The sequence below is a fragment of the Prunus avium genome, chromosome 2, assembly GCF_965620075.1.
Source record: "Prunus avium chromosome 2, drPruAviu1.hap1.1, whole genome shotgun sequence".
Lineage (NCBI taxonomy): Eukaryota > Viridiplantae > Streptophyta > Magnoliopsida > Rosales > Rosaceae > Prunus > Prunus avium.
The window spans coordinates 5,662,929-5,685,582 of NC_142285.1; the positions used below are offsets into that span (position 1 = coordinate 5,662,929).

General features: G+C 36.6%; 2 protein-coding genes across 2 annotated transcripts; both read right to left on the reverse strand.

The window, feature by feature from the left end:
* Positions 1-12,123: 12,123 nt before the first annotated feature.
* On the reverse strand, positions 12,124-13,750 carry LOC110770353 (two-component response regulator ORR9). The gene is made up of 5 exons (XM_021974477.2): positions 13,347-13,750; positions 13,089-13,198; positions 12,901-12,978; positions 12,587-12,657; positions 12,124-12,496 (listed from the first exon to the last, which is right to left on the reverse strand). Exons 1-5 carry the CDS (start codon positions 13,447-13,449, stop codon positions 12,301-12,303), a joined length of 558 nt encoding a protein of 185 aa, XP_021830169.1. The 5' UTR covers positions 13,450-13,750; the 3' UTR covers positions 12,124-12,300.
* A 1,740-nt stretch (positions 13,751-15,490) lies between these two features.
* LOC110770352 (protein NRT1/ PTR FAMILY 5.4-like) lies at positions 15,491-19,448 on the reverse strand. The gene is made up of 5 exons (XM_088249124.1): positions 19,281-19,448; positions 18,938-19,155; positions 18,476-18,727; positions 17,409-17,683; positions 15,491-16,648 (listed from the first exon to the last, which is right to left on the reverse strand). Exons 1-5 carry the CDS (start codon positions 19,351-19,353, stop codon positions 15,763-15,765), a joined length of 1,704 nt encoding a protein of 567 aa, XP_088105250.1. The 5' UTR covers positions 19,354-19,448; the 3' UTR covers positions 15,491-15,762.
* Positions 19,449-22,654: the final 3,206 nt, after the last annotated feature.

Genomic DNA, 22,654 nt, shown 5'->3' on the forward strand with positions numbered 1-22,654 from the left:
TCCCATCTTCTACACAAGCAAGTCTTTTGCTCTTAGATCTACAGCAAATTCTCCCCCATACATATGACTTATTTAATATTTCTTCCCCCCAGCGAACCTTGGTATACATTGACTTAATGCCAACTTATTTTTCTCTATTATGTTGAAGATTCTAAGACCAACAGTATACCTCCAATGTTGACAAGATGCCCTTCTATTAGCCATCTGAATCATAATATACATCCTTATTCTCTCAAGGCATGTTAGGATTGGATTATCCCTTGCATCCATAATCGCTGCATTGAAGCTTTCACATAGGTTATTCAACAACAAATCACACTTATAGTGTGTTGCAAAATGAGATCTTGACCAATTTTTTGCTGGCCTCTCAATTAGCCACCCCCAAGCATCTGCATCCTCCTTCTTCATATTATCCATCTCTGCTTCCCACCAAGGCAATGTGGTTGCCCTCGCAGCAGCCCATAGCAAATGTTTCAGACCAAGTCCTGTGTGCTGGCCTCTGAAGTTGTTATACAAATGTCTCACGCACATTCTGTGTTCAGTATTTGGTATAACTGTTTGCATAGCAGGAATTAGCCCCTTCTGTTTATCACTTATAAACACCCATGCCAAACCATTTTGGATCCCCAAGTCTGCAATTAAGAGTTCTAGAAACCATATCCAACTACTTTTTCTTTCTATTTCAACTATAGCATAGGCCAATGGGAACATACCATTATTCCCATCAACATCAACTGCAATTAAGATCTGCCCTGAGCAGGGTCCTTTTAAGTGGCAGCCATCAACACCTACGACAGGCCTACACCCTTCTAAGAAACCCTTTTTAGAACCAGCTAAACAAATATAAATCCGTTCAAACAATGCATCATCACCTGCTAGTTCAGTTTTAATTACCACACTACTTCCAGGGTTGGTCTTCTTAATTTGCTCTACATAATCCCTTAATCTCTCGTATTATTCCTTGAATGACCTTCTTAGCCATTTTTTTTGCCCTATACACTTGGTTCTGTATAACGTTCATTGCATAGTGTTCTCTCACCTCATCTTGAAGTTGCCCCACAATCCAATTGGGATTTCTTCTCATCTTATCACAAAATCTTTGTGAAATCCATGTTGAATTAGCATATCTCAACCTGTCTACTCTGCCACATGTATGTTCAGCATGTATAGCCTTTACTACAAAAGTGGATTCCTCTTTATCAATCCTAGATGCATAAAGAACAAATGCACAGTTCCTAGATCCACGACACACGACCTTCACCCTCCTCTTGTCATTTTTATCAAATTTCAACAGCTTGCCGTTTACAAGGCATACTCCTTTATTGCTTCTTTCAAGTGCTCCCGATTTGCAAATTGCATCCCCAAATGAAACTCTAGATTTTTAAGGTCGGTAGCTCTCCTATATTGCTTGAACTTTGGTAGGCGAATCCTCTACTTTTTTGTCACATGTCGACTGCTATTCTCATCATCTGAGGTGTTCCCATCAAAATATAAAGTATCAGAATCTGCCCCATCATCAGAAATCTCTCATGGCCCTTGTGTTACAGTCTCAACATTCGCTTCTTCATCACAAGGCATATTGATGTCTACATTACAACCTTTGTTTGCCTCCTCATCTTCACTAAACTCATAATCACTATCCACAAACTCTGAATCTTCTTCTTCTTCATCAACTGCAGCTTCACAATCTCCAAGCGAAACAACATGCTCATCAGTATCTAAAGCCTCATTAACCTCCTTCATTTGTTCTTCATTAAATCTCCCATAGTCGTATTCTTCACTCTACAAACTAGGCCATTCCACAGATGTTTTAATCCATGTCTTTTCACTTCTTTTTGTGTCAGTATAGTATAACACTAACACTCTATTACTTGTTATGCAGCCAACCATGTCACATATAACACTGTCATTGTCAATGAGTTTTACATTAGTTTCACCATTACTGTCATACATCTTACAATATATTTGCAAACCTATCTCCTTCTTAGTTAGGTCCACTTCATATCCTAACGCTATACCTATTTTCCTTAAATCCAACAATGATAGATAATCATCCACACAATTGTCCAAATAACACAATGTCCCCCCTTATACACCTCATCTTGTACAACACCCTCATGGTGAATTTCCAAAGTGCAGAACTAACCCTTATCTGCAAATGAAGCAGTAATCTCAGTTCAGTATATTCAACACCAATTTTTAAAATCTCTGCTCACCTAAATAAGGACAAATCACACTTCATTTAAAGCAAGGATAGTACTTACCAAGTACGCTAGTGTGTGTAACTGTGCAATCAATTGACACAAATCATTCCAATAGGACCACAAACCCTTAAATTCAACCAAGAATAGTAGGACCAAGTATGCACTCAATGTTTGACCAAAACACAATATCTGCATTCAATGTTGACATAAAGACAAAAGAAAACAGTTTTTTATTTGCCCAAAAGAGAGACAATAACAAAACCCTCAATTGCTGCATAGTTGGAGCAGACACACACTTCTGTCCAAAACAACATAAAGCAATTAACATATAAAAAAGCATTTCTTGTACTTCCATTAGCATCGCATAGTGTACATGGGGGGGGGGTCTCCAGACGACCTGAATTCAAACTCCATCAAAGTTGTCGACAACACCTATCGACCCCACAATGAGGTAACCAACACGTATCGACCCAGACGACCTTAATACACAACGACCTAGACAAAATCAACTCAAACTTTTCGTCCAATTCTTCAGCTTTTTTGCTTTTGTCTGAAAGCTTCAGCAGAAACCCTTTCGTCTGAAAGCTTCGTCTTTTCGACTCTTCAGCTTTTTCGTTTCTATTTGGTTTGTACCTCTGGTCAAAGTGATGTGTTATAACTCGTATCAGAGAGTCTATAAGAGTAAAAGTCTTTTTTGTCCCTCAAAACCAACCTGAAAAGACCCATCTACCCCTAAATTTCACGAAAAAATTGATGGAAGTAACGGTGGGACTAGTTGTCCAAACGAAACTAAAGTTAAAAGACCATGGGTACCATTTTGGAAATTGAGGTACTCAAATGCAAATTCGGTCCAAGTTGGGGGACTAATAAAATGATTAACCTTAAGCCTAGTATGAGATATTTCCTTTGGTTGAAAGATGGCACCATTCTTGTTTTCCATGTGTAGAGACCTGGAATTGATTTTAATCAAATCATCATTGCCATGCCACCTTGCATACTAGTAACAAGTGGTGTTGTGATATCATTGGCCAAAGGGGGATGAGTCACATTAGTCCCTTACTTTTCTATCTTATCTTTTGGTGGTGGTGTTGTGATATCATTGACTAAAGGGGGATGAGTCACATTATTTCCTTACTTTTCTATCTTATCTTTTGGTGGTTTAAAATATTATATATATAAATATTATTTGGTTGCATCTGTAGCCTCTCTTATATGTATAATCATTCCTTACTTCAATCATTCATTCCAATTATTTAGAATAGATTTCTACCATTAAGTAGTGTTTGAGAGAGAGAGAGAGAGAGAGAGAGAGAGAGAGAGAGAGAGAGAGAGAGAGAAGGAAGAAAAAGAAACAAGATGAAGAACGTATGTGTTTGTCTTGCAATATTTCATGCTTATCATGGTGAGTGGGTTATGTAATGTGTTCTAAAAGTTCTTATTTTGTGATAAATGTGAAAATCATGGACTTATTCTATTTACAAATCTCTCTCTCTATTTTCAAGTCAAGCATGTCTAATTTGTGCAATATTTCACACAATATATATTATTTGAAGTTTTTGTGAAGTACGTATTATTCATGGAACATGAGAACTTCAGTGACGGGGTATTCGAAGGATAAATGTACCAGACGAAGACATAAGGCAGTGAGGCCAATAGGGGTCACGTGCTGGGTACAATTTATGAAGGATAACCAAGATATGAAGTAATAATATGATATGATTTGAATTGTGTATCTTATTATTATATTTTCTAGAGTGTGTAAAATGACATTGCTTGATTGGCATATTACATAATCTACTCACTGAGCTGTGGTTTTGCTCATCCCTCACCTATTTTGTTTTTTAGTTCAATTAGTGGGCAAGACAAAGATGAAACGAGAGAAGTTGGATTAGTTTAGAGTGATAAAGTTTTATTTATATCTTATACACTTGTAAGATTATTATATATATATATATATAAATGAAATGTATTTTAACCAAATTTTTTCAGTCTTTTTATTTTATTTCATTCAATTCCTGCACCCTGATTCGGGAATATTCTTTGAACTCGGATCGGGTCGAGATAATTTTGATGACTTTTGTTTACTTATTATCTGGCTTCTTTTAGGCAAGAAAAAGCACCTAGTAAAACAGGCAGATCTTGAAAGGAATGTAGACGAACAAGCAGTTGCTAAGTCAAGGCCGAACGAAATGACGGCCGAGGTTCAGTTATCTTCACCTTTACCTCCTTCATTTGACCCAATGGTATCATCTTTACACCTAGATATTTTTATGACTTTGAACCATATTTTCCCAATATGAGTCCTTTATACTTTTGTGTAGGTTGCATGTGTCAATAGCTACTCCTTCATCTAGTGTAGTAATTAGTTTGGCGGTACCTTTGACGGTGATGGCTCTTTCCACTACAAAAATGACCGCAACTTCTCTCGTTATGGCATTGCCTGCCACCTTCCCATATTCAGCTCCCGTTAGTTCAATCATGATGATGACTTCGACCCTACTCAACACCGTATCAGTTTTTGTTCTCTTGCCTAGTCATATGTCATTACTAGCTCGTTTGCTAAGTGGTTCTGGCCCATCTCCTCTTAAGGAGATTTCCAAAGCATGAGAGTGTATTTGTAAGAATATAATCTGTTTTGCACAAAACCACAATCACTCTACAAGATTACAATCTCTTAAAGCCAATTTAATCAAGGGCAGTCCTACAACAAGGGCAAGATAGACAGCAGCCAACTCAATTTTTTTCCCAAAAAAAAAAAACCTATATGTAATCATACCTATTCCTACCCAGCCCATGTGATGATGTGAAACATGCAAAGCCCATGCCTACCCAAACACATTAAAAAAAAAAAAATTAAAAGCAACCCACAAATCAAAGTCGAGCCCACCCAAACATCAAAGCCCTTAAAACAACATCCCATCATTACGTAGGTACTGTCAAAGAAGTCCTTGTATGATCTACATCTAGAAAAAGCATTATAGTTCTTCGTACATAGTCAAAAACGTACTATGGGTATCAAAATAGATCTAGCCAATCACCCAACCGCAAAACCATTGAAACACATCCCATCACTACGCATGTACTGTCAAAGAAAGCCTCCTATGATCTAAAGAAAGCATCATAGTTCTTCATACATAGTTAAAAACGTTTTGTGAGCATCATAACAGATCCAGCCAAACACCAACCGCCACCTCCAATTTTCTTAATCCATAACCCCATCTGACAAGCAAGGGAGACCAAGATTGGCCTCTTAGCCTGAAGAAATTTCCGAAGAAAGATCTTCATAGTAGGGACATTCATCAGTTGCCAAGCCCACTAATGTTCCATAGGAGAATTATTAGGGAGACCTTGGAGACCCCTCAAGGCTGGTCTCCTCCGCCTTGTCAACAAAATCCTCGATACAAAAACTACTCTTACTAGAAAAAGCTATGCCACTAGCAATCAGATGTCCAACACCAGTTTCTACATGCTTCTGATTCCTAATTGGTGCAGCATACTTGTCACCCCGTTAAGTAGAACAGGCGGTGGCCACCTCTATAGCATTAAGATGGAGACCCCTCACCAGTGAATGGCTCCTTGGAAACCCAGAAAGGAAGCCAACGCAGCCACCCCAAGGAGAATAAAAGAGCAAAAAAAAAAGTCATACAAATACACCAAGAAGAACCCAAAGAGACAATCAGAGAAGACTAAGAGAGACGATGTAGATAATGAGTAAAGAAAACTGAAGAAACCCTTACCCTAGTCATCAAGGCTCTCCTCGCATGAAGGAGAGAGCGACCCACCAGCCAACCCTTTTGGTTGTGCATAGGCATAGCCGACAGTCCTCACCTCCTCTTTTCCTTGGCAACTTTAGCAGTAACTTCTCTCTTGGCAGCATCTTCTCCTATCTAGCAAAAAAACTTATATAGAACGGGGATAACACTGTTTTGCTATCCCCGGCCAATAACAGAATGTCACGTGGAAAAATTATCACGCATGACATACAATGATTGGTCGAGAATATCAAAATAGTGATATCCCCGTTTCATGCAAGTGTTTCTCCCTATCTAGGCAACAAGTATTCTTCTCATGCTCTCCTCTTTAATTATCTTCTCCTATTAGGTTTTTTCTAAAATAAATGTATGCATCTTAATTTTAATTTTAATTTGAAATGAGTATTCTAGGGTTTAATTAGGAATGAATTATAATTTGGGGATTTTATTGAAATTAATTAGGTCCTTGATTTTAGGAATTTTGTTGAGATGTTTGATTTGTTGTTGGTATGTTAATGTTTGATTAAATGCATTGATGCTATTATGAGAATTTGTTTGATCTTTTGTTGGGATGTTTGATTAAATATGTTATCTTTTATAATGTCGGATCACAATCGAAACCCTAAGAAAACAAAGAATTTGTTCTCTTTTTTTGTTTTTTGGGTCTAAATTTGTTCTCTTTTTTTAAGAAAAAAAATGATGGGTCATCATCTAGTACAATGCCTCCCATTTGTGATGAGCAAAATCCTCCCGACACTCCCACTATTGAGCCTCAAGTTGAGAAAGTTGAGACCCAAAGAGTCGCTAATGACGTGCGCGCGACTTCAAATTTTTTTTACCGTTGGCGCGTGCTGACGTCAGCCCTGCGCAAGCTCCAACGAGTAGAAGCCAGCTGTCAAGCCCTGGGCACTCCGATCTGCTTCTCTCCTCCAATCCAACGGCTGGCATTTTTTTGGCAATAAAATTATGAAAAAAAATCGAATTTTTTTTAAAAAAATACCAAAATATTCTGAATTTTTTTTCTATAAATACCTTTCAATACCCTTCACTTTCAACACCAATCCTCATACATTTTCTTCTACTTCTACTATTATTCACTCTTTACTCAACATTTTCCTCTCATTCAAATTGTATTTTTATTTCTTATATTTATGGCTTCTTCTATCGAAACCGGAGGGGTATGGAGCACCATTGAAGATGTTTCCTTATGTGAGGCTTGGCTCCAAATTTGTCATTGTCCCGTGACAGGCAATGAGATGAAATTTTTTCATATGTGGAAAAAAATTCATGCCGAATTTTGTGAAAAAATTCCGGGGTCGACTCGTACGGAAATGGCATTTTCTAGTAGGTGGAAAATTCTCAATAAAGAGTTGGGAAAATGGAGAGATGCCTTGGCCAAAGCGATGGACAACCATAGAAGTGGGGAAAATCTTAGTAACGAGGTAAGTATTTTGTAATTTGAGTTTTATTAAGTTTAATATATATATATATATATATATATATATATATATATTTTTTTTTTTTTTATATTTATTGCATTTTCAATATTTTGTTAATATTTCTTGCACTTCCAATATATTTGTAAGGTTAATTGCATTTCCATTAATTTTTTTTTTTGTTACTTGCATATCCAATATATTTTAAATATTTCTTGCATGTCCATTATTTTTTTTTAAATAGATGATTCAAGCACAGATATGGTTTGGTGCAATTGGGCAAGGCAAAAAAAGTTTCAACCATCATGAATGTTGGGACGTGGTGAAAAATTGCAAACGCTTCAGAATAATTCCCACGGGTCCCGCCGTTATGTTAAACGAGACGCCACTCCGTGATTCAATGACATCGGATTCACCTGTCGATTCCCCTATGAGTCAAGACTCACCCATCGAAACGGAGCCGAGGCCCATTGGCCGAAAGGCTGCGAAAGCAAAGAAAGGGGGTAATTCGAGTAGTAATACATCAAAAAATTTGGAGGAAATTGCAAGGCAGAGCGCCATAAGAGTTGAAATGGAACTGAAACGCCAAGACAACGAGATGGCAATGCAAGCACAATATGCACAAGAAATGGAGTATTTGCGGAAAAAAGAGATGGACAAAACGGATCGGGAAACCATGGCGATGGATACAAGCCATATGTCCCCTAAAACAAAACAATTTTGGAAGTTAGAACGAAGGGATGTTATGAGAAGAAAACTTTTCCGGGATGATGGGCCTAGCAACACGGATTGGTTAAATGATCAAAACCATTAAATTAGTTGGCATACCTTTTATGTATTTGTATTTTTCATGTTTTCTATTAAAGTTCTTGTAATTCATGTATTTTATTTTAGTAGTAGTAATTCTTAATGACTTGTATTGGCTTTCTTTATTTAATAAACAAAGCATTCAATAAAATACCTTTTTATTCAACATATTCCATACATCAAACAAAACATAATTTAAAGGAAAAACCACAACCAAAGCATAATAAATAATAAAAACAAAAACTACAAACAAGGCACAATAATAAAAACAAACCACAACCAAACCATAATAAATAAAAAAACAACACAACCAAACCATAAATAAATAAAACCTAACCAAAGCATCTATTCTCCATCATTCATCTTCATTGCCTTTCACCGCCCATAGATGCTCCATCAAGTCAAGTTGACGCCTTTCATGAATATACGAAGATTGCATCTCTGTATATCGATCTATTATACGGGTCATGAAACGACCATCCCTAACCAACGGATCTGGCTCAAACGGTTCTCCACTTGGCCCCATGGGCCTTTCATAAATTCGTGTCAAGGCCGTGTTCATGGGATCCGGTTCGTAGACCTCTGTAGCTTCATAATCATACTCATCCTCCACAATCATATTATGGAGGATGATGCACGTCATCATAATGCTTCTGAGGACCTCCTCATCAAACATACGGGCTGCACCTCGAATAATCAACCACCGAGCTTGAAGGATGCCAAAACACCTTTCAACATCTTTCCTGTATTTTTCTTGATAGGTAGCAAATAATTTTTGCTTTTGGGATCGGGGATTCGGAATGGATTTGACAAATGTGGTCCACCTTGGGTAGATGCCGTCAGCTAGATAATACCCCGTCTGGTAGACTGTATTGTTGACTTGATAGGTGATATTGGGGCCTTGGCCGCTCAAAACATCGTTGAAGACCGGGGATTGACCCATCACGTTGAGGTCATTTTGGGATCCAGCTACTCCAAAGAAGGCATGCCAAACCCATGTGTCGAAGCTAGCAACGGCTTCAAGGATGATACTTTTTTGGCCTTTTCTATTTCCGTAATCACCTTGCCAGGCAGTTGGGCAATTCTTCCATTGCCAGTGCATGCAGTCGATGCTACCAATCATTCCTGGAAATCCTCGAGATTCGGCTTTTTGTAGAAGCCGTTGGAGGTCCCTGGGAGTAGGTCTGCACAGGTAGTCCCTAGTGTACAGAGTTTCAACTGCATCACAAAATCTTACCAAGGCCTCCAACGTAGTGGACTTCCCCATCCGGGAAATCTCATCCACCTGATCAGCAGATGCTCCATACGCCAACATTCGTGTAATAGTTGTAAGCTTTTGCTCCGGAAGAAGTCCGACAACCACAGCAGCATCACACTTTTGAACAAAGTATGCATCATAATTGCAAATATCATGCATGACTTTATTGAACAAATGGGGTTGCATTCTATATCACCTTCGAAAATCAACATTAGAGTACAAACAAGTTGGGATAAAATAATCTTCCAAAAGATTCTTACCCCGAGACTGCCTATGTCTGTCCACATTCCGGTGACGGCCGACTTCTGAACCACGGCGGCGACCTTGGTTCTCTTCATCAAGCATAGCCACTGCTATGACAACTTGTTCATCTTCTTCTCTCTGCAACATATTTCTTTCATCTGCTCTACGGCTTCTCTCATTTGTTTCTCGCTCTTGCCTCTCCAAGCATCTCCTAAAATCTTCCATTTGAGAATGGAGTATGAATTCTAAACTCTCAGAAATGAAAATATAGAAAGATGTGGTGTGAGAGGTATGAGCTTAGCCTATGGATTTATAGAAAATTTTGGCTAGATAGAGATGCCACGTGGCTTGATTTGATTGGATGAAAATCTTATCCGAAATTTGAAATTCATCCGAAATTTGAAATTTGAAATTTATCTGAAATTTGAATTTTGAAATTCATCCGAAATTTGAAATTTGAAATTTATCTGAATTTTGAATTTTGAAATTCATCCAAAATTTGAACCCAAATTTATCTGAAATTTGAATTTTGAAATTCATCCGAAATTTGAACACAAAAATCTTATCCGAAAATTTTATCCGATTATGAATAGTCTTGACACATAGGAACCCGAAAATCTTGTTCGAAAATATTATCCGAAATAATTATTGAGGTAAAAAAATTTGTGAAAAAAACAAAAAAATGAATAGTAACTGCCCTTAGCCATGGCAACTGGTGGAAACACAAAATACTATTTGCAAGGGCAACTACTATTCACACGTGAATAGTGGCTGCCCTAGCTCCCCCCTTGCCATGGCTAAGAGCAACTCCACCCATTTGCCCCTTGCCATGGCAGGGGGGGTAGGGCAGCTACTATTCATGTGAATAGTAGTTGCCCTTGCAAATAGTATATTTTGTGTTTTCACCCGTTGTCATGGCTAAGGGCAATTACTATTCATTTTTTTGTTTTTTTCACAAATTTTTTTACCTCAATAATTAATTTGGACAAAATTTTTTAAAAAGATTTTTGGTGTGGGAAGTGAAAAATATGACTAAGTATTTATTTTTTAAAAATCTGAATTTTTTTTTCGATTTTTTTAATAAAAAAATTGTTGCTGACGTCAGCAGCCCTCGTTTTGGACCTGGGGCTGAACTGGCCTTCGAGCCAGCCCGACTTGCAGGGCCCCACACCCTGCCCGGGCCTCAATTGACCGCTGGAACGTGATTTTTTGGTTTTTCTCCCCCCAGCCTTGGGCTCAGCCCCTCGCTGGAATGGCTCTAAGGGCAAATGGGTGGAGTTGCTCTTAGATGTATCTTTTTATTTTTATGAATGAAATACACTCGTATCATCGAGTTTTTAAGACAAACGCCAGCCACTAATTTCATGTGTCATTGGTTGATCATTACGCACCCACATTCTATGTTGCCAAGTTCATGCATCCCTCATGTTTCAATTTGATAGCCACACCGTACGGCAAAACTCAATTAACTCTCTGTCAAAACCATGATTACCTCTACCGATCTCCATCAGCCTCACTCAATTATTCCTTGATTATTGTTATAGTATTTTACTTTTCTAGAATATATATATTTGCATAAATTTGGTGCTTTGCACTTTATGAAGCACCACACACATTATTTTACAGCCTCTTAATTAACACAAGGATGGTGGTGGCAATGGTGATGACGACAGTCGTTGCTTCTTTTCTAAAATCACAGTTTGGTGCAATTAGCAAATAACCCTCAACTCCCAATTTATTTATTTTTATATTTCCATGCTGAATTTAACAATTTTCTTGTTTTATAACCAATGTTGTTTATAAAATTTTGAGTTTTGCCTAGTAGAAATTTTTATATTTTTTAATACAGCCCATATTTAGGATCGGGTAACTGAATATAGAACCTCGCGGGTGTATGGGTAAATGTTCTTAATCACTTAACCTACAAATTCCTTGTGCCGAGTATTAATTTTCTCCATTCCAACACTTTCAAAAAAAATATAAACGATGATCTAAACTACAAGAAGTTAAATCTTTGTTTTTCAATATTCGCTTCTATGACTAGGTTACCTAATTTATTTAATACCATGAACGTATCAACCGTCAGCCTATATATCATGTAATTGTTCACACACCTTCCCAAAGTCAATTTCAAATACTTCTTAGCTTCTCCAACAAGAAAAAAAATAAAATTTTAGCTTTCTTTTACAAAATCTGCCCATTTATAAAAGTCATAATCAGCGAATATTTTTAATTCGTACATAATTGACTGGCAAGACACCAACAAAATTCAATGAATATTTTTCTCTCTGTTAGTTTACAATTAGATCTAAATTTGAAGATTTCTGAACATGACTCCTTTTCTGTCTTTGAGGAAATCTAAATCCCTATGGAGCCTGTATAATCAAGCTTGAAATATAGAAAGGAAAAAAAGAGAACAAATATAGAGAAATCTTCTGGGTATATTATAGTGATAAGCTTAGTTTTTCGACCGTTAGACGCTGATGTATGTTTGATCTACGGTGAGATTCACATATATCAACGGTTGACAATCGATCCTCAGTAAGTCGATGAGTGTCCTACGTTATACTCGAAAAACTAAAAGTAAAAACATCAATTGATCATGAAGTCACTTCCAAATCATTATACTTTGTTCTTGTTCTCTCTGGTGTTTGTGTTTGTTCCATGACCTTTCTCTTGTTAATGTTGGGTTGGTCTTCCATAGCCCTACCCTTCAACATGTGGGGTCTAAGCTTGTTCACATCCGACAATTGCACTGGTTTTAGAAAGAACTCTTCTGCTCCTTCCTCCAAGCATCTGATCAAAGAACCCATCAAGCCACATGTCAGATCATGATCATAAAATGAACCAAGCATTTCTAATTTGAGATTTGAAATTTCCCCTAACCTGTTGATCCTTGATGGCTCATTCTCTGAGGACATAATAACAACTGGTATGTCTTTAAGAACATGAGATTCCTGCAAATCAAAGTAAACTTTTATTAGTCTATCCTAGATGATGCACCAAGTTTAATAATTCATTCATGGACGATAAAAACTCCAATTCTACAAGTATAGGCCCAAATTTTAGCTTGATTGAAATGGTTTTGGGCTGGAAACAATTCCAACTGTGAATTCTGATACTGATCCTCAAAACTTTGCTGAATTGAAAGTAAGATGCATAATGGTTTTGGGTCTTGTTTTTTTTTTTTTTTTTTTTACCTTAATCTTTCTGAGGAGATCATAGCCTGTCATTCCTGGCATACAGTAATCTGTAATGATCAAATTTACTTCTACATCCTGTAAAAAGAGGCAGGGGGAAATGAATCAGATCAGACTGATGAAATTGCAAAACAGAAATTCAAATAAAAAATCACAAAATTGAATCAAACAGGAAACAACATATATACCTGGTGATGATTATCTGGAGACGGAGAGGGAACATCTGCATCAATTTGATCATCTTGATCATGCAAACCCAAAAATTCCAAAGCCTTACTTCCAGAATCAACAGCAGTAACTGCAGAAATTGAAAAGAAGAAAACAACCCAGAAAGATTTTAGCATTCAATTAAAGCCAAAACAATGATTCAAAAGCAGAATTGAACAAAACCCAATATTTTTTTTTTCTTTCTAAAGGAAACCAAAAACTCCATGAACATATAATACCTTGGTATGAAGAAGTCTTGAGAAGTCTCTCAATCAACTTTCTATCAATAACGCTATCATCAACAGCCAGAACATGAAATTGGGCCTCTGCAGACAAACCCATGATTGATGAACTCTTGTAATATCAAACGCAATGACACCAGGAACAGAGGAGGAGGAAGAAGAAGAAGAGAAAGAAGAAGAGCAGAAGATGATGAAAGGTAAGAAAGGGTGGGTGGGTTTTAAATGGGAAGCCATCGGAGTCAGAGAGATATAGAAAATCCTCTTGAAAATCTGACAGTTTGGAAAGAAAGATCCGACAGATTTCGTCCAGAATCTCGAGGATCTTCTTGGTTGATTTTTGAATTAGTGAAGAAGCAAAGAAGGTGCTGTTTTTTACTGTTTAAAATGTGGACTTCTTCATTATATTCCATTTGACCTTTCAGAATGACCATTTCGTTCGGTCCAATCCATTCAAATTTTTTAAACCAGATTTTGACACCTATTTCGATTTTTTATTTATGAAAATATATATTCGATCTAGTCACAAAATTTCACGAATGCTAGCATGGTACTTAGGGCGGTAGAATCTGGACGAAATCTTTGCTACTGTTTGTTGGGGCACCCTCCTGTTTCCTTTGTGGATTTGGTTTGGGCCCTCTTTTGATGTTATTCTGTTTGCCATTTCTTCGCCTATTATGAAGGCATCTTTTCGACCATAAAAAAGGGCAGTAGAATAATTTCAATTGCACACATTCTCATCTCATGTTTACTTACTAGAGATAACAGAAGTCATGAATCGGGGAATATAGATGGGGTAATTCAGGCACAGGAATCGGATCAAATAATTTCCTCTAGTTGATTTCGCTTGATTTGAAGGATATTTCATTACGGATTTTAATTAAACATGTCAAAATTTCACCAATGCTATACATGTGAGCATGATAGTTATCACAAGAGGAGAAAGATAGTGGGACTTAAAAAAGTTGTGGGAGATTTTCATTTTATATCTTATTAAAATAACTTATATTAGTTGCTTGTCCTCAATATATTTATTTTTATTTTCATTTAATAAGAATAAACTTGGTGAAATAAGGACATATAAAATATATTTTCTACAAGAATGAAAGAATACACAGTAAGAGAGATGTTTCCATGCAAGTGCATGACCAACTTCAAACCCAATACCAAATTGCATGTGTATTTTCTTAGCAAATTGTATGTCCTTTGTCACTGTCAAAGGGGCAGCCCTGCCAGAACAAATGTTTGTATCGTTGTGTCGACATAAAACAGTCACGAAGTCATGAAATTGACACGTATCGCCTAATTCCACACTTGAAGCTCTGAGATGAATTTTAGAATGTCGTTATGATTTTCTTTGGGTTGTTTGGAAAATATGGAGCAGTGGTCCTATTTCTTAGATTTGTTTTAGACTAATAATTTTTATAAATTCTTTAGGAGTTTGTTGTGATTTGCTTTCTATTTAGGATTTTATTTCTTTTTAGCTTTTGACTTTTGATACGGATTTGTTGTTTTTGCCGTTGCGGGTTGGATTTGTATTGTAGGTCTGAGTACATGTTGTTGTATATCACAGAAAAAGATTTACCCATATTCGACACATAGTTGCTTTATACTTTTGTTTGCTCTTTAATAATATACTATCGCTTATTTTCAACAACAACAAAAAAAGATGAATTTTTCAATAATATAATTATTTGTACTAAATTGAACGAATTATAGATTCAAGGTCGACCATGATGCTCGGACTTGAAAAAAAAATTGAATGAAGAAGAAAATTTATAGCTAGTGATTGTAAAGAATGAAACACCCCACCCCAACCCCAACCCAACATTGTTCTATTTTAGTGCATCCACGAATGAAATCTCTAGCGATTCTCTTTGATTCTCTTGCATGAAGTTGGAATCTTTCCCCTCCCCTTTGGTCTCGTTTTTAACCAAAAGGAAAAAGAACGATCAAATCCCTGAAACCATGATCCCAAGTATCATCAAATCAAATCATATCCTTTGTTCAGGTTTTCCTATATACAACTTGATCATTTCCTTCAATTCTTGCCATTCAGATTTCAGATTTTTAATTCAATAGAAAAAATCTGCTTCAAGCATGTTCATTGGAATAATTGGTGGGATTGAGCTTAAGACCTCGGGTGCACAGGTAAATGCTCTTACCCCTTGAGCTGTAAGTCTCTTGTACATTATTTCAATACATTTGATTAAGCATGTAAAAAAGTCTTTCATTAGGCATTTGAACTTAAAATCAACGACCTATATACCTAAATCGCAGAATGTGTTTCCTTGCAAATAAATAAGTACTTGTAATTGTCGAGCTTAACTTCTAGCTGCTAATGGTAGAGCACTTTATCCCAAGTTTAAGTTGTGAGTCTTAGACTTGTACTTGCTCTAATCTTGCCTTTTATGTCTCATGTCTCTCCTCCATCATGGTTCTTTGCAAATAAGCTCATCTCTGCCTTTAGTTTCTCTTCTACTCCAACCTTTCTGTACACAAAAGCCCTTGCAATTAACACATAAACACACAAACTCAGTGTGCTCAATACTGCTAGCACCCAGTAGAAGTAATCAAGGTGAGCCCGATTTATATTGTCCCCAAGCCATTTCTCACCATTTCTTGAGGTAATGGACTGCACAATACTTATAATACCAGAGCTTATAAAGCTGCCAACTCCGATAACACTAATAAAAGCCGCTGCCCCGATGCTTCTCATCTGCTCCGGCATTTGATCATAAAACAGTTCTTGAAGTCCCACGGTTGTGAATGCATCGGAGACACCGCAAATTAGGTATTGTGGGAGTAACCACCATACCTTCATTGGTATTATTGCTTTAGGCTTGTCAATGAGATTATAATGTTTTGCAACGTCGAGCCTTTTGGCCTCTACTAGGGCTGACACAACCATATTGAGTATTGATATAACTAGGCCGATCCCGATTCTTTGTAGCACGGTAATGCCTGAGGAGTATCCAGTATATTTTCGGGTTAGTGGGACGAAAAATCGGTCGTAGAGTGGAACAGCGATTAAGATGGCAATGCCAACAAGTCCTTGAAGTGATGCTGGAGGGACTTGGAAATGGGGACCGATTGATCGGATTGTTGTGCTACTTTGTTTGGTGAAGAAGGTGTGAAGTTGGGCTTGGATTACACCAAACATTAGGCAACTTAACCATATGGGAATGAGTCGGAGGACAAGCTTTACTTCTTCCACTTGATTGAGAGAGCATAGCCTCCATGGATTTCTGGTTTTGGTTGATGCATCTACTTCGTCTATGATCATTGCCTTGTCCAGAAATCTACATTTTGTTTTTCCAATAAGTTAATAAGCCTGCAAATTGTAATTACTATAAAGAAAAGGGCAAGGGAATGGCCATATGTCTTGTTCCTAAACTACAAATGGGAAAAACAACTTGGGGAAAAAGAAGGTATTAGTAATAATTTATGAAGGCATTTGGACAAAACAATAAGAAGGTAATGTAATTTCTTGGCCATCCGCTTAATTTTCTATTGAGAATTGTAGTGATATGATGTTCAGTTTTAATATTGTAACATTGCATTGTCGATACAGTGTGGTTCTATTACGTACCCGGTTTTCATGGTGTGATTCCCAAATTATTAATTCTTTATTCGTTTTGTTATTGAGGGTTTGACTTTAGGGCTGTAGGGTTTGACTTTAGGGCAGTAGAGTTTGGCAACACCTATACATATGCTGTTTTGTCACTAACATAAAACTGTGTAGAGGTTGAGGGATTGACTTTAGGACACAAGAGGTTGGCAACACCCACCTTTGCTTGTCACTAGCATAAAATTGGTGTAGGCCCACAAAGTGTTATGTGCAATATTAATCAACTAGCTATTGGTCATTATAAAGTTAAAACATAAAAAATAAAAATAAAAATAAAAAAGTTATTGGTCAGGCGTACTTCTTTTCCTTAACGTTGAAAGATGTTCCAAGATTTCGGAGTACTTCTTTTTCTAACGTTAAAAGATGTTCCGAGTTGAAATCTCGTAGCCATTGGTTTAAGAAAATTACTAGCATTTAATTATAAAAGTTACCTCAGTTGACTAGTACGAGACAAAACTAGAGCTTGAGGTTGACCTTCTACCATGGCTCCACCATTCTCGTCTCCATAATATACACTCTCGCAATTGAGTGTCTCATTCACGTGCCATTTCCGAGCTGCTGCCACAAACACTTGCGCCAGCGTTGTAAATGGGCTGCCAGGAGGCCTTTGCTTCCGGTACCTTTTAATTCCCACCAAGAATAATAATAGTGACACCATCAAGACCCCTGCCAATATTCCAAACCCTAATGCCCACCCAACATTATCCTACAACAATAATATTGATTTTAATTACTGTTCATGTGTAATTAATCAACCGCAAAACAGTATTCTAAATACTTTTTTTTGGGATAATATATATATGATGAATGATTTGGAGCCAATGTGGGTCTTAGTACAATGGTAGAGCTATTGGTATTCAGGCTAGTGGTCACTAGTTAGCGGTTCGATCTTCCATGGCACTGTGTGTGTGAGAATACCCTCTCTCATTTCTAATTGGAAAAAAAGATGTTAAATTAATGCAGGAGGGAACAGATGAACCATGCTTGTTACAAGAACACAATTAACTTACAAACCCTTTGACGCCATGACCATTTAGGTTTTTATTTTATTATTTTATTATTTTTTTGTATAATATTAGTTTGAATTGAAAAGAGAGAGGAAACAAGAAATTCAATGAAAGGCAACAAGGTATAGTTTAACGAATAAATATTTTTGGGGTCCAATTATGCACCCATATATAGTTTATCCAACTTTATTGACCACACAAATAATTCATATCCAACTATTTCTTTATGTATTATTATAATGGGTAGTTGTGTTCCATAAAAATAGGCCATTATCTTATTTTTCTTTTAATTTTTAAATTTTTAAATATGAAAAAGTGTGAATTTATCATATTATCCTTATTTAATTAATAATTTCAATTCTTAATGTTTGCATTAACCAAGGGCATTTTCTGGTATTTTGAATGTTTCACCATTCTCAGCCTTTTGCTTTATATATATAGATAGATAAATAATTCTTTGGGATGTGGGGATCTCAAAACGTAGATTTTACCTGGAGATATACAACTCCGAGTGCGGCAGAAGTAGCACCAAACACCAAACCCAAGTACCACCAGTTAAAAAATGAGCTCTTGGCCTTTCTTTCCTCCGGCGTGTTCTCATCGAACTGGTCTGCTGCAAAGGTTTGCACGCATGGCTTTTGCCCTCCTTGGGCAACCGATAAAATGTACAGCGCCACGAAGAACACCGCTCGGCGACTTTGTGAAGGAATTACTGAGACAGATAGAGTTAAAAGGACCATGCCCTATAACATGATATATCATATTAAATCCATGAACACAAAAGATATATATAAGTACTCAACACGAGCAATGTTTTCTTGGTTTCGTTACACTTAATTAACATGCTTATGTTGTCAAACTGTAAATCTGATTTACGGATTCACAATCCTACTCATATATACTTAAATATATGAAGTAGTGAAAAAAAAAGTAATGAATTTGTTTTTGTTTACCATGAAATAGATGGTGATGGAGAAGAGGATGGTCGTGAAGCGACCCAAATACGAATCTGCAACGAAGGCTCCGAGCACGGGGAAGACAGATGAGACACCGAGCCAGGCGTTTACATTCTTAGCCGCCGTGGCCAAGGGCTGGTCCAGAACATTTGTGAGGTACATGATGAGGTTACTTGCCAACCCATAGAATGCAAACTGCTGGGCCACCTCAACAACTGCAGTTAATAATAATCAAGCAAACAAATTAAATTCATAAAATTAATGAACCGTATAGAAACTCAGATAATTGTGAGAGTTAAATGAGAAAAAAATATGAAGATAAAGAAATTAAATAGCTTACAGATGATGAAAATAGCAGCATTCCAGCCACCCCTACTGGGTTTTCCCTGTGTAGGAGAAGCAATATTGTTCATGATTGATGGTGTTAGAGAGCTGAAATATTGGACATGGCGAAGTGGGAGAATATTTTTTGAGGTTTCTCTGCAAATCTGGGTGTGATTTGTGTGTGTGTGTGTGTGGGGTGGGGTGCGGTAGTGGTGGTAGTTGCATGTTGTGTGGCCCAAGCAGGGACGGACCCAGAATTTCAAAATGACGTGGGCTAAATTTACCTTACGTACCTATTGAACACTCAACGGTACGAGTAAATTTCATTGAGAACAAAAAAATACAAAGGGGGACATAATGAGCCCTAAAATTTCATTGATACTTCATAAACCCTAAATAATCCCCAAAATTTCAAAAGAAAAGAAGATGAACCATGGAAGATTACCTTGTTTGTTTTAACATGCATAATTTTCCTTTTTGTCAAAGAGCAGGAGTTAGTTGCTAGCGAATGGTCTGCTACTGCGCAAGAGATAGAGGGAAATTCTTTCTTCTTCTTTTTTTTTTGGTAAAGGAGAGAGGGAATGTCTCTGCCTAGTGTAGTGATTTTGGAATAGATGGGCACAGTAGCGGGATAAGTTAATAACTGTGGGCACTGGCGGACCCATAATTTTTTTAGCGGAGGTGCAATATTGACTAAGTATGAAAAATAGTTTTTCGGAATAATCATTTTCTCAAGATAATTTTTGGCGGCTTTTATTCCTTACACATCAAATAAGAAAACTTGATTTTATGGGATTTTAGTATGAAGTATATATTGACTTAATGAGCCATCATTTTTAGCCTAAATCGTATTTTGCACTAAAACCGATTTTTCATATTTTGATTTGGTGGGAATTTGATTTTCTAGTATTTTTATTTGAATCCAAATGGGGGGTACTTCCTTATTTACATTGTAAACTTAAGTAAATGGAGTAATATAAAAATAAATGAAAGTTAAAGGACAAAGACATTTACTTAAATGTTGAAAATGGAAATAAGGTAATCTGTACACCAGTTCAGCAAATGGGCAATTTAAAGCACCTACAATGGTCAGCCACTGGCTGTGGGGTTTAGTTCTTTTTATTTATTTGTTGGTCAGCCTAGTCCTTAGTGGGATTAGTTAATAATATTTTATTTGGGAGATCAGCTTAGTCCTAGTATGATTAGTTAATAATATTTTATTTGGATGACCTAGGCTAGAGTATTAATTTAATCTTAAAAAAAACAAGTTGCCTGGGCTTTAGCCCAGGTTAGCATGCTAGTGGGTACGTCCCTGGGCCCAAGACAGGAGAGTGTAGCGTAGAGCTTTGATTGCATGAGTGGAGGAAGGAGGAAACCCACCACGTGTATGTGAGGCATATTAATGATTATTATGAGGCAAAATATACTATTAAGAGGACTCTCTTATTATTACAATTCAGCTCGTGAGATCTATGCACAAACTGACATCACCGACTATTTTAAAAGTTTATCGCTTGTATTAAAAAAAAAGATTATCAATAAATGTTGTTGATGATTTTAGGGAAAAATATGTCTTTACACGGCATTATGGTATGCTATATTTTCTAAAACTTATCATATATTTGACGCATGTAAAATTGTGAATAATAACGTAAAGGAACTTGATACGTATGTCTAGAAAGAGCGAAATCCAAACTAGGAGCAATGTCAATTTTAGCAATTTTCTTTTTTCTCTATTGTTCAGTGGGTTAATTCAGTTTTATGACTAGAGTTCCAAAACTCCGAAGAAAAGAAAATTATTAAAATTCACACTTCTTTTGGCATCTAACCACGGGGAGAGATCAGAGAATACTTACCTGAACAGGATTAACATGACATTGCGTATCACAAAAAAGGCATATTAGTTGGAATGACAAGAAATTTGATATCGACACATCAATTTCTTTTTTAGATGTCTTCATTCGATAGAGCACCTTTTTGTATATATGTTTGTGTGTGTGTGTATATGAGTGAAGGAGAGAGTAGGAGTGTTAAAGGAAAGAGACAGCCAACCATATGCAATATTTTAGAAGACAATGACGTAGTCAATCATATTTTAGAACACACCAGATATCTGATAAGTCTTAGAAAATATAACATTCCAGAAATATAGTCAATCATTTTATTATATATTATTTTTACAAACAATGTGCTATTTACAATAGGGCTAGCCACAACTCGATATTAAGCTTTATCACAACTACATATCCTAATTGCCTCATTCATGTGAGGCGAACTCCCAAACCAAGTCGAGACAATTACCATTACATCAAAGATTAATCTTTGTTTACCAAAAAAAAAAAGACTAATCTTTGGATTATATGTAAGACACCCAGCGTTATATGTAGGGCACTTGGAGTTTTTACCCACGTAAATGTGAGTCATATTGATGAATTTTATGCGGCGAAGTATACTATTAAGAGGATTCTACTATTGATACAATTCGGCACATGATCTATGAACTTCACCGACTATTTTAACAGGTTATCAATAAGTGTTATTGTTGACAATTTTAGGGGAAAATTTGTCTTTGCTAGGCATATGGTATGTTATATTTCTTTGCTAGGCATATGGTATGTTATATTTTCTAAGACTTATCATATATATGGTGTGTGAATTAATAATGATGTAGAATAGATGACAAAGACCATCAAAGAGCAGCTTGATACGTACATTCAGAAACAACAAAATCCAAGCTATGTAGATTTGGATTCCGAGCTTTGAATTTGAGTGCATGACCAGTCATTTCAAAGAGAACGGCGAGACAAGTCAAACTCATCGCTTTGTGTTGACATATGAGCTTTTTAGGTGAAATGTTGTCGCTTGCTAGGTCAGAACAACGTTTTAAATTTTAAGGGTATTATTGAAATTGTTTTATTTTTGTATTTTGCTTCCAATTAGGCTTTGTCGACATGCGAAGGTTTGAGGTATTATCTAAAGCTTTGCGATTATAAACACAGAAGGATTGAATAATTGTGAATGATATTATAATTCTCCAAGGGGAGGATATGTATATATACAAGTACAAGTTGACTTTTCCTACAAGAAAAAGTATATAATTAGCTAATTACAAGTAATCCTAATTAGGTAACTATTCTAATTAGATAACATGAATTACACCAGGAAAACAGGGATCACGGGATTCCTTTAATTATGGCTCACGCAAACACTCCCCCTTAAGTTGGTGCGTAGATATCTCCTATGCCCAACTTGTCAAGTGAGTCATGAAAAACATTTGCTGACACCGCATGCGTTAAGACATCTGCCAACTATTCTTCTGACTTCACAAATGGTATATCGATTAGCTTATCTACCAGCTTCTCCTTGATATAATGCCCATCTACTTCAACA

Coding starts and splice junctions, on each gene's coding strand:
- LOC110770353 (XM_021974477.2), bottom strand. CDS start 13,449: ATGGGTTTGTCTGCAGAGGCCCAATTTCATGTTCTGGCTGTTGATGAT. Junction 13,199..13,346: donor CAAGACTTCTTCATACCAAG/GTATTATATGTT, acceptor CAATTTCTGCAG/TTACTGCTGTTGATTCTGGA. Junction 12,497..12,586: donor GAGCCATCAAGGATCAACAG/GTTAGGGGAAAT, acceptor TTCTTTGATCAG/ATGCTTGGAGGAAGGAGCAG.
- LOC110770352 (XM_088249124.1), bottom strand. CDS start 19,353: ATGAACAATATTGCTTCTCCTACACAGGGAAAACCCAGTAGGGGTGGC. Junction 17,684..18,475: donor TCGGAGTTGTATATCTCCAG/GTAAAATCTACG, acceptor TTATTGTTGTAG/GATAATGTTGGGTGGGCATT. Junction 16,649..17,408: donor TCTCGTACTAGTCAACTGAG/GTAACTTTTATA, acceptor AACAAAATGTAG/ATTTCTGGACAAGGCAATGA.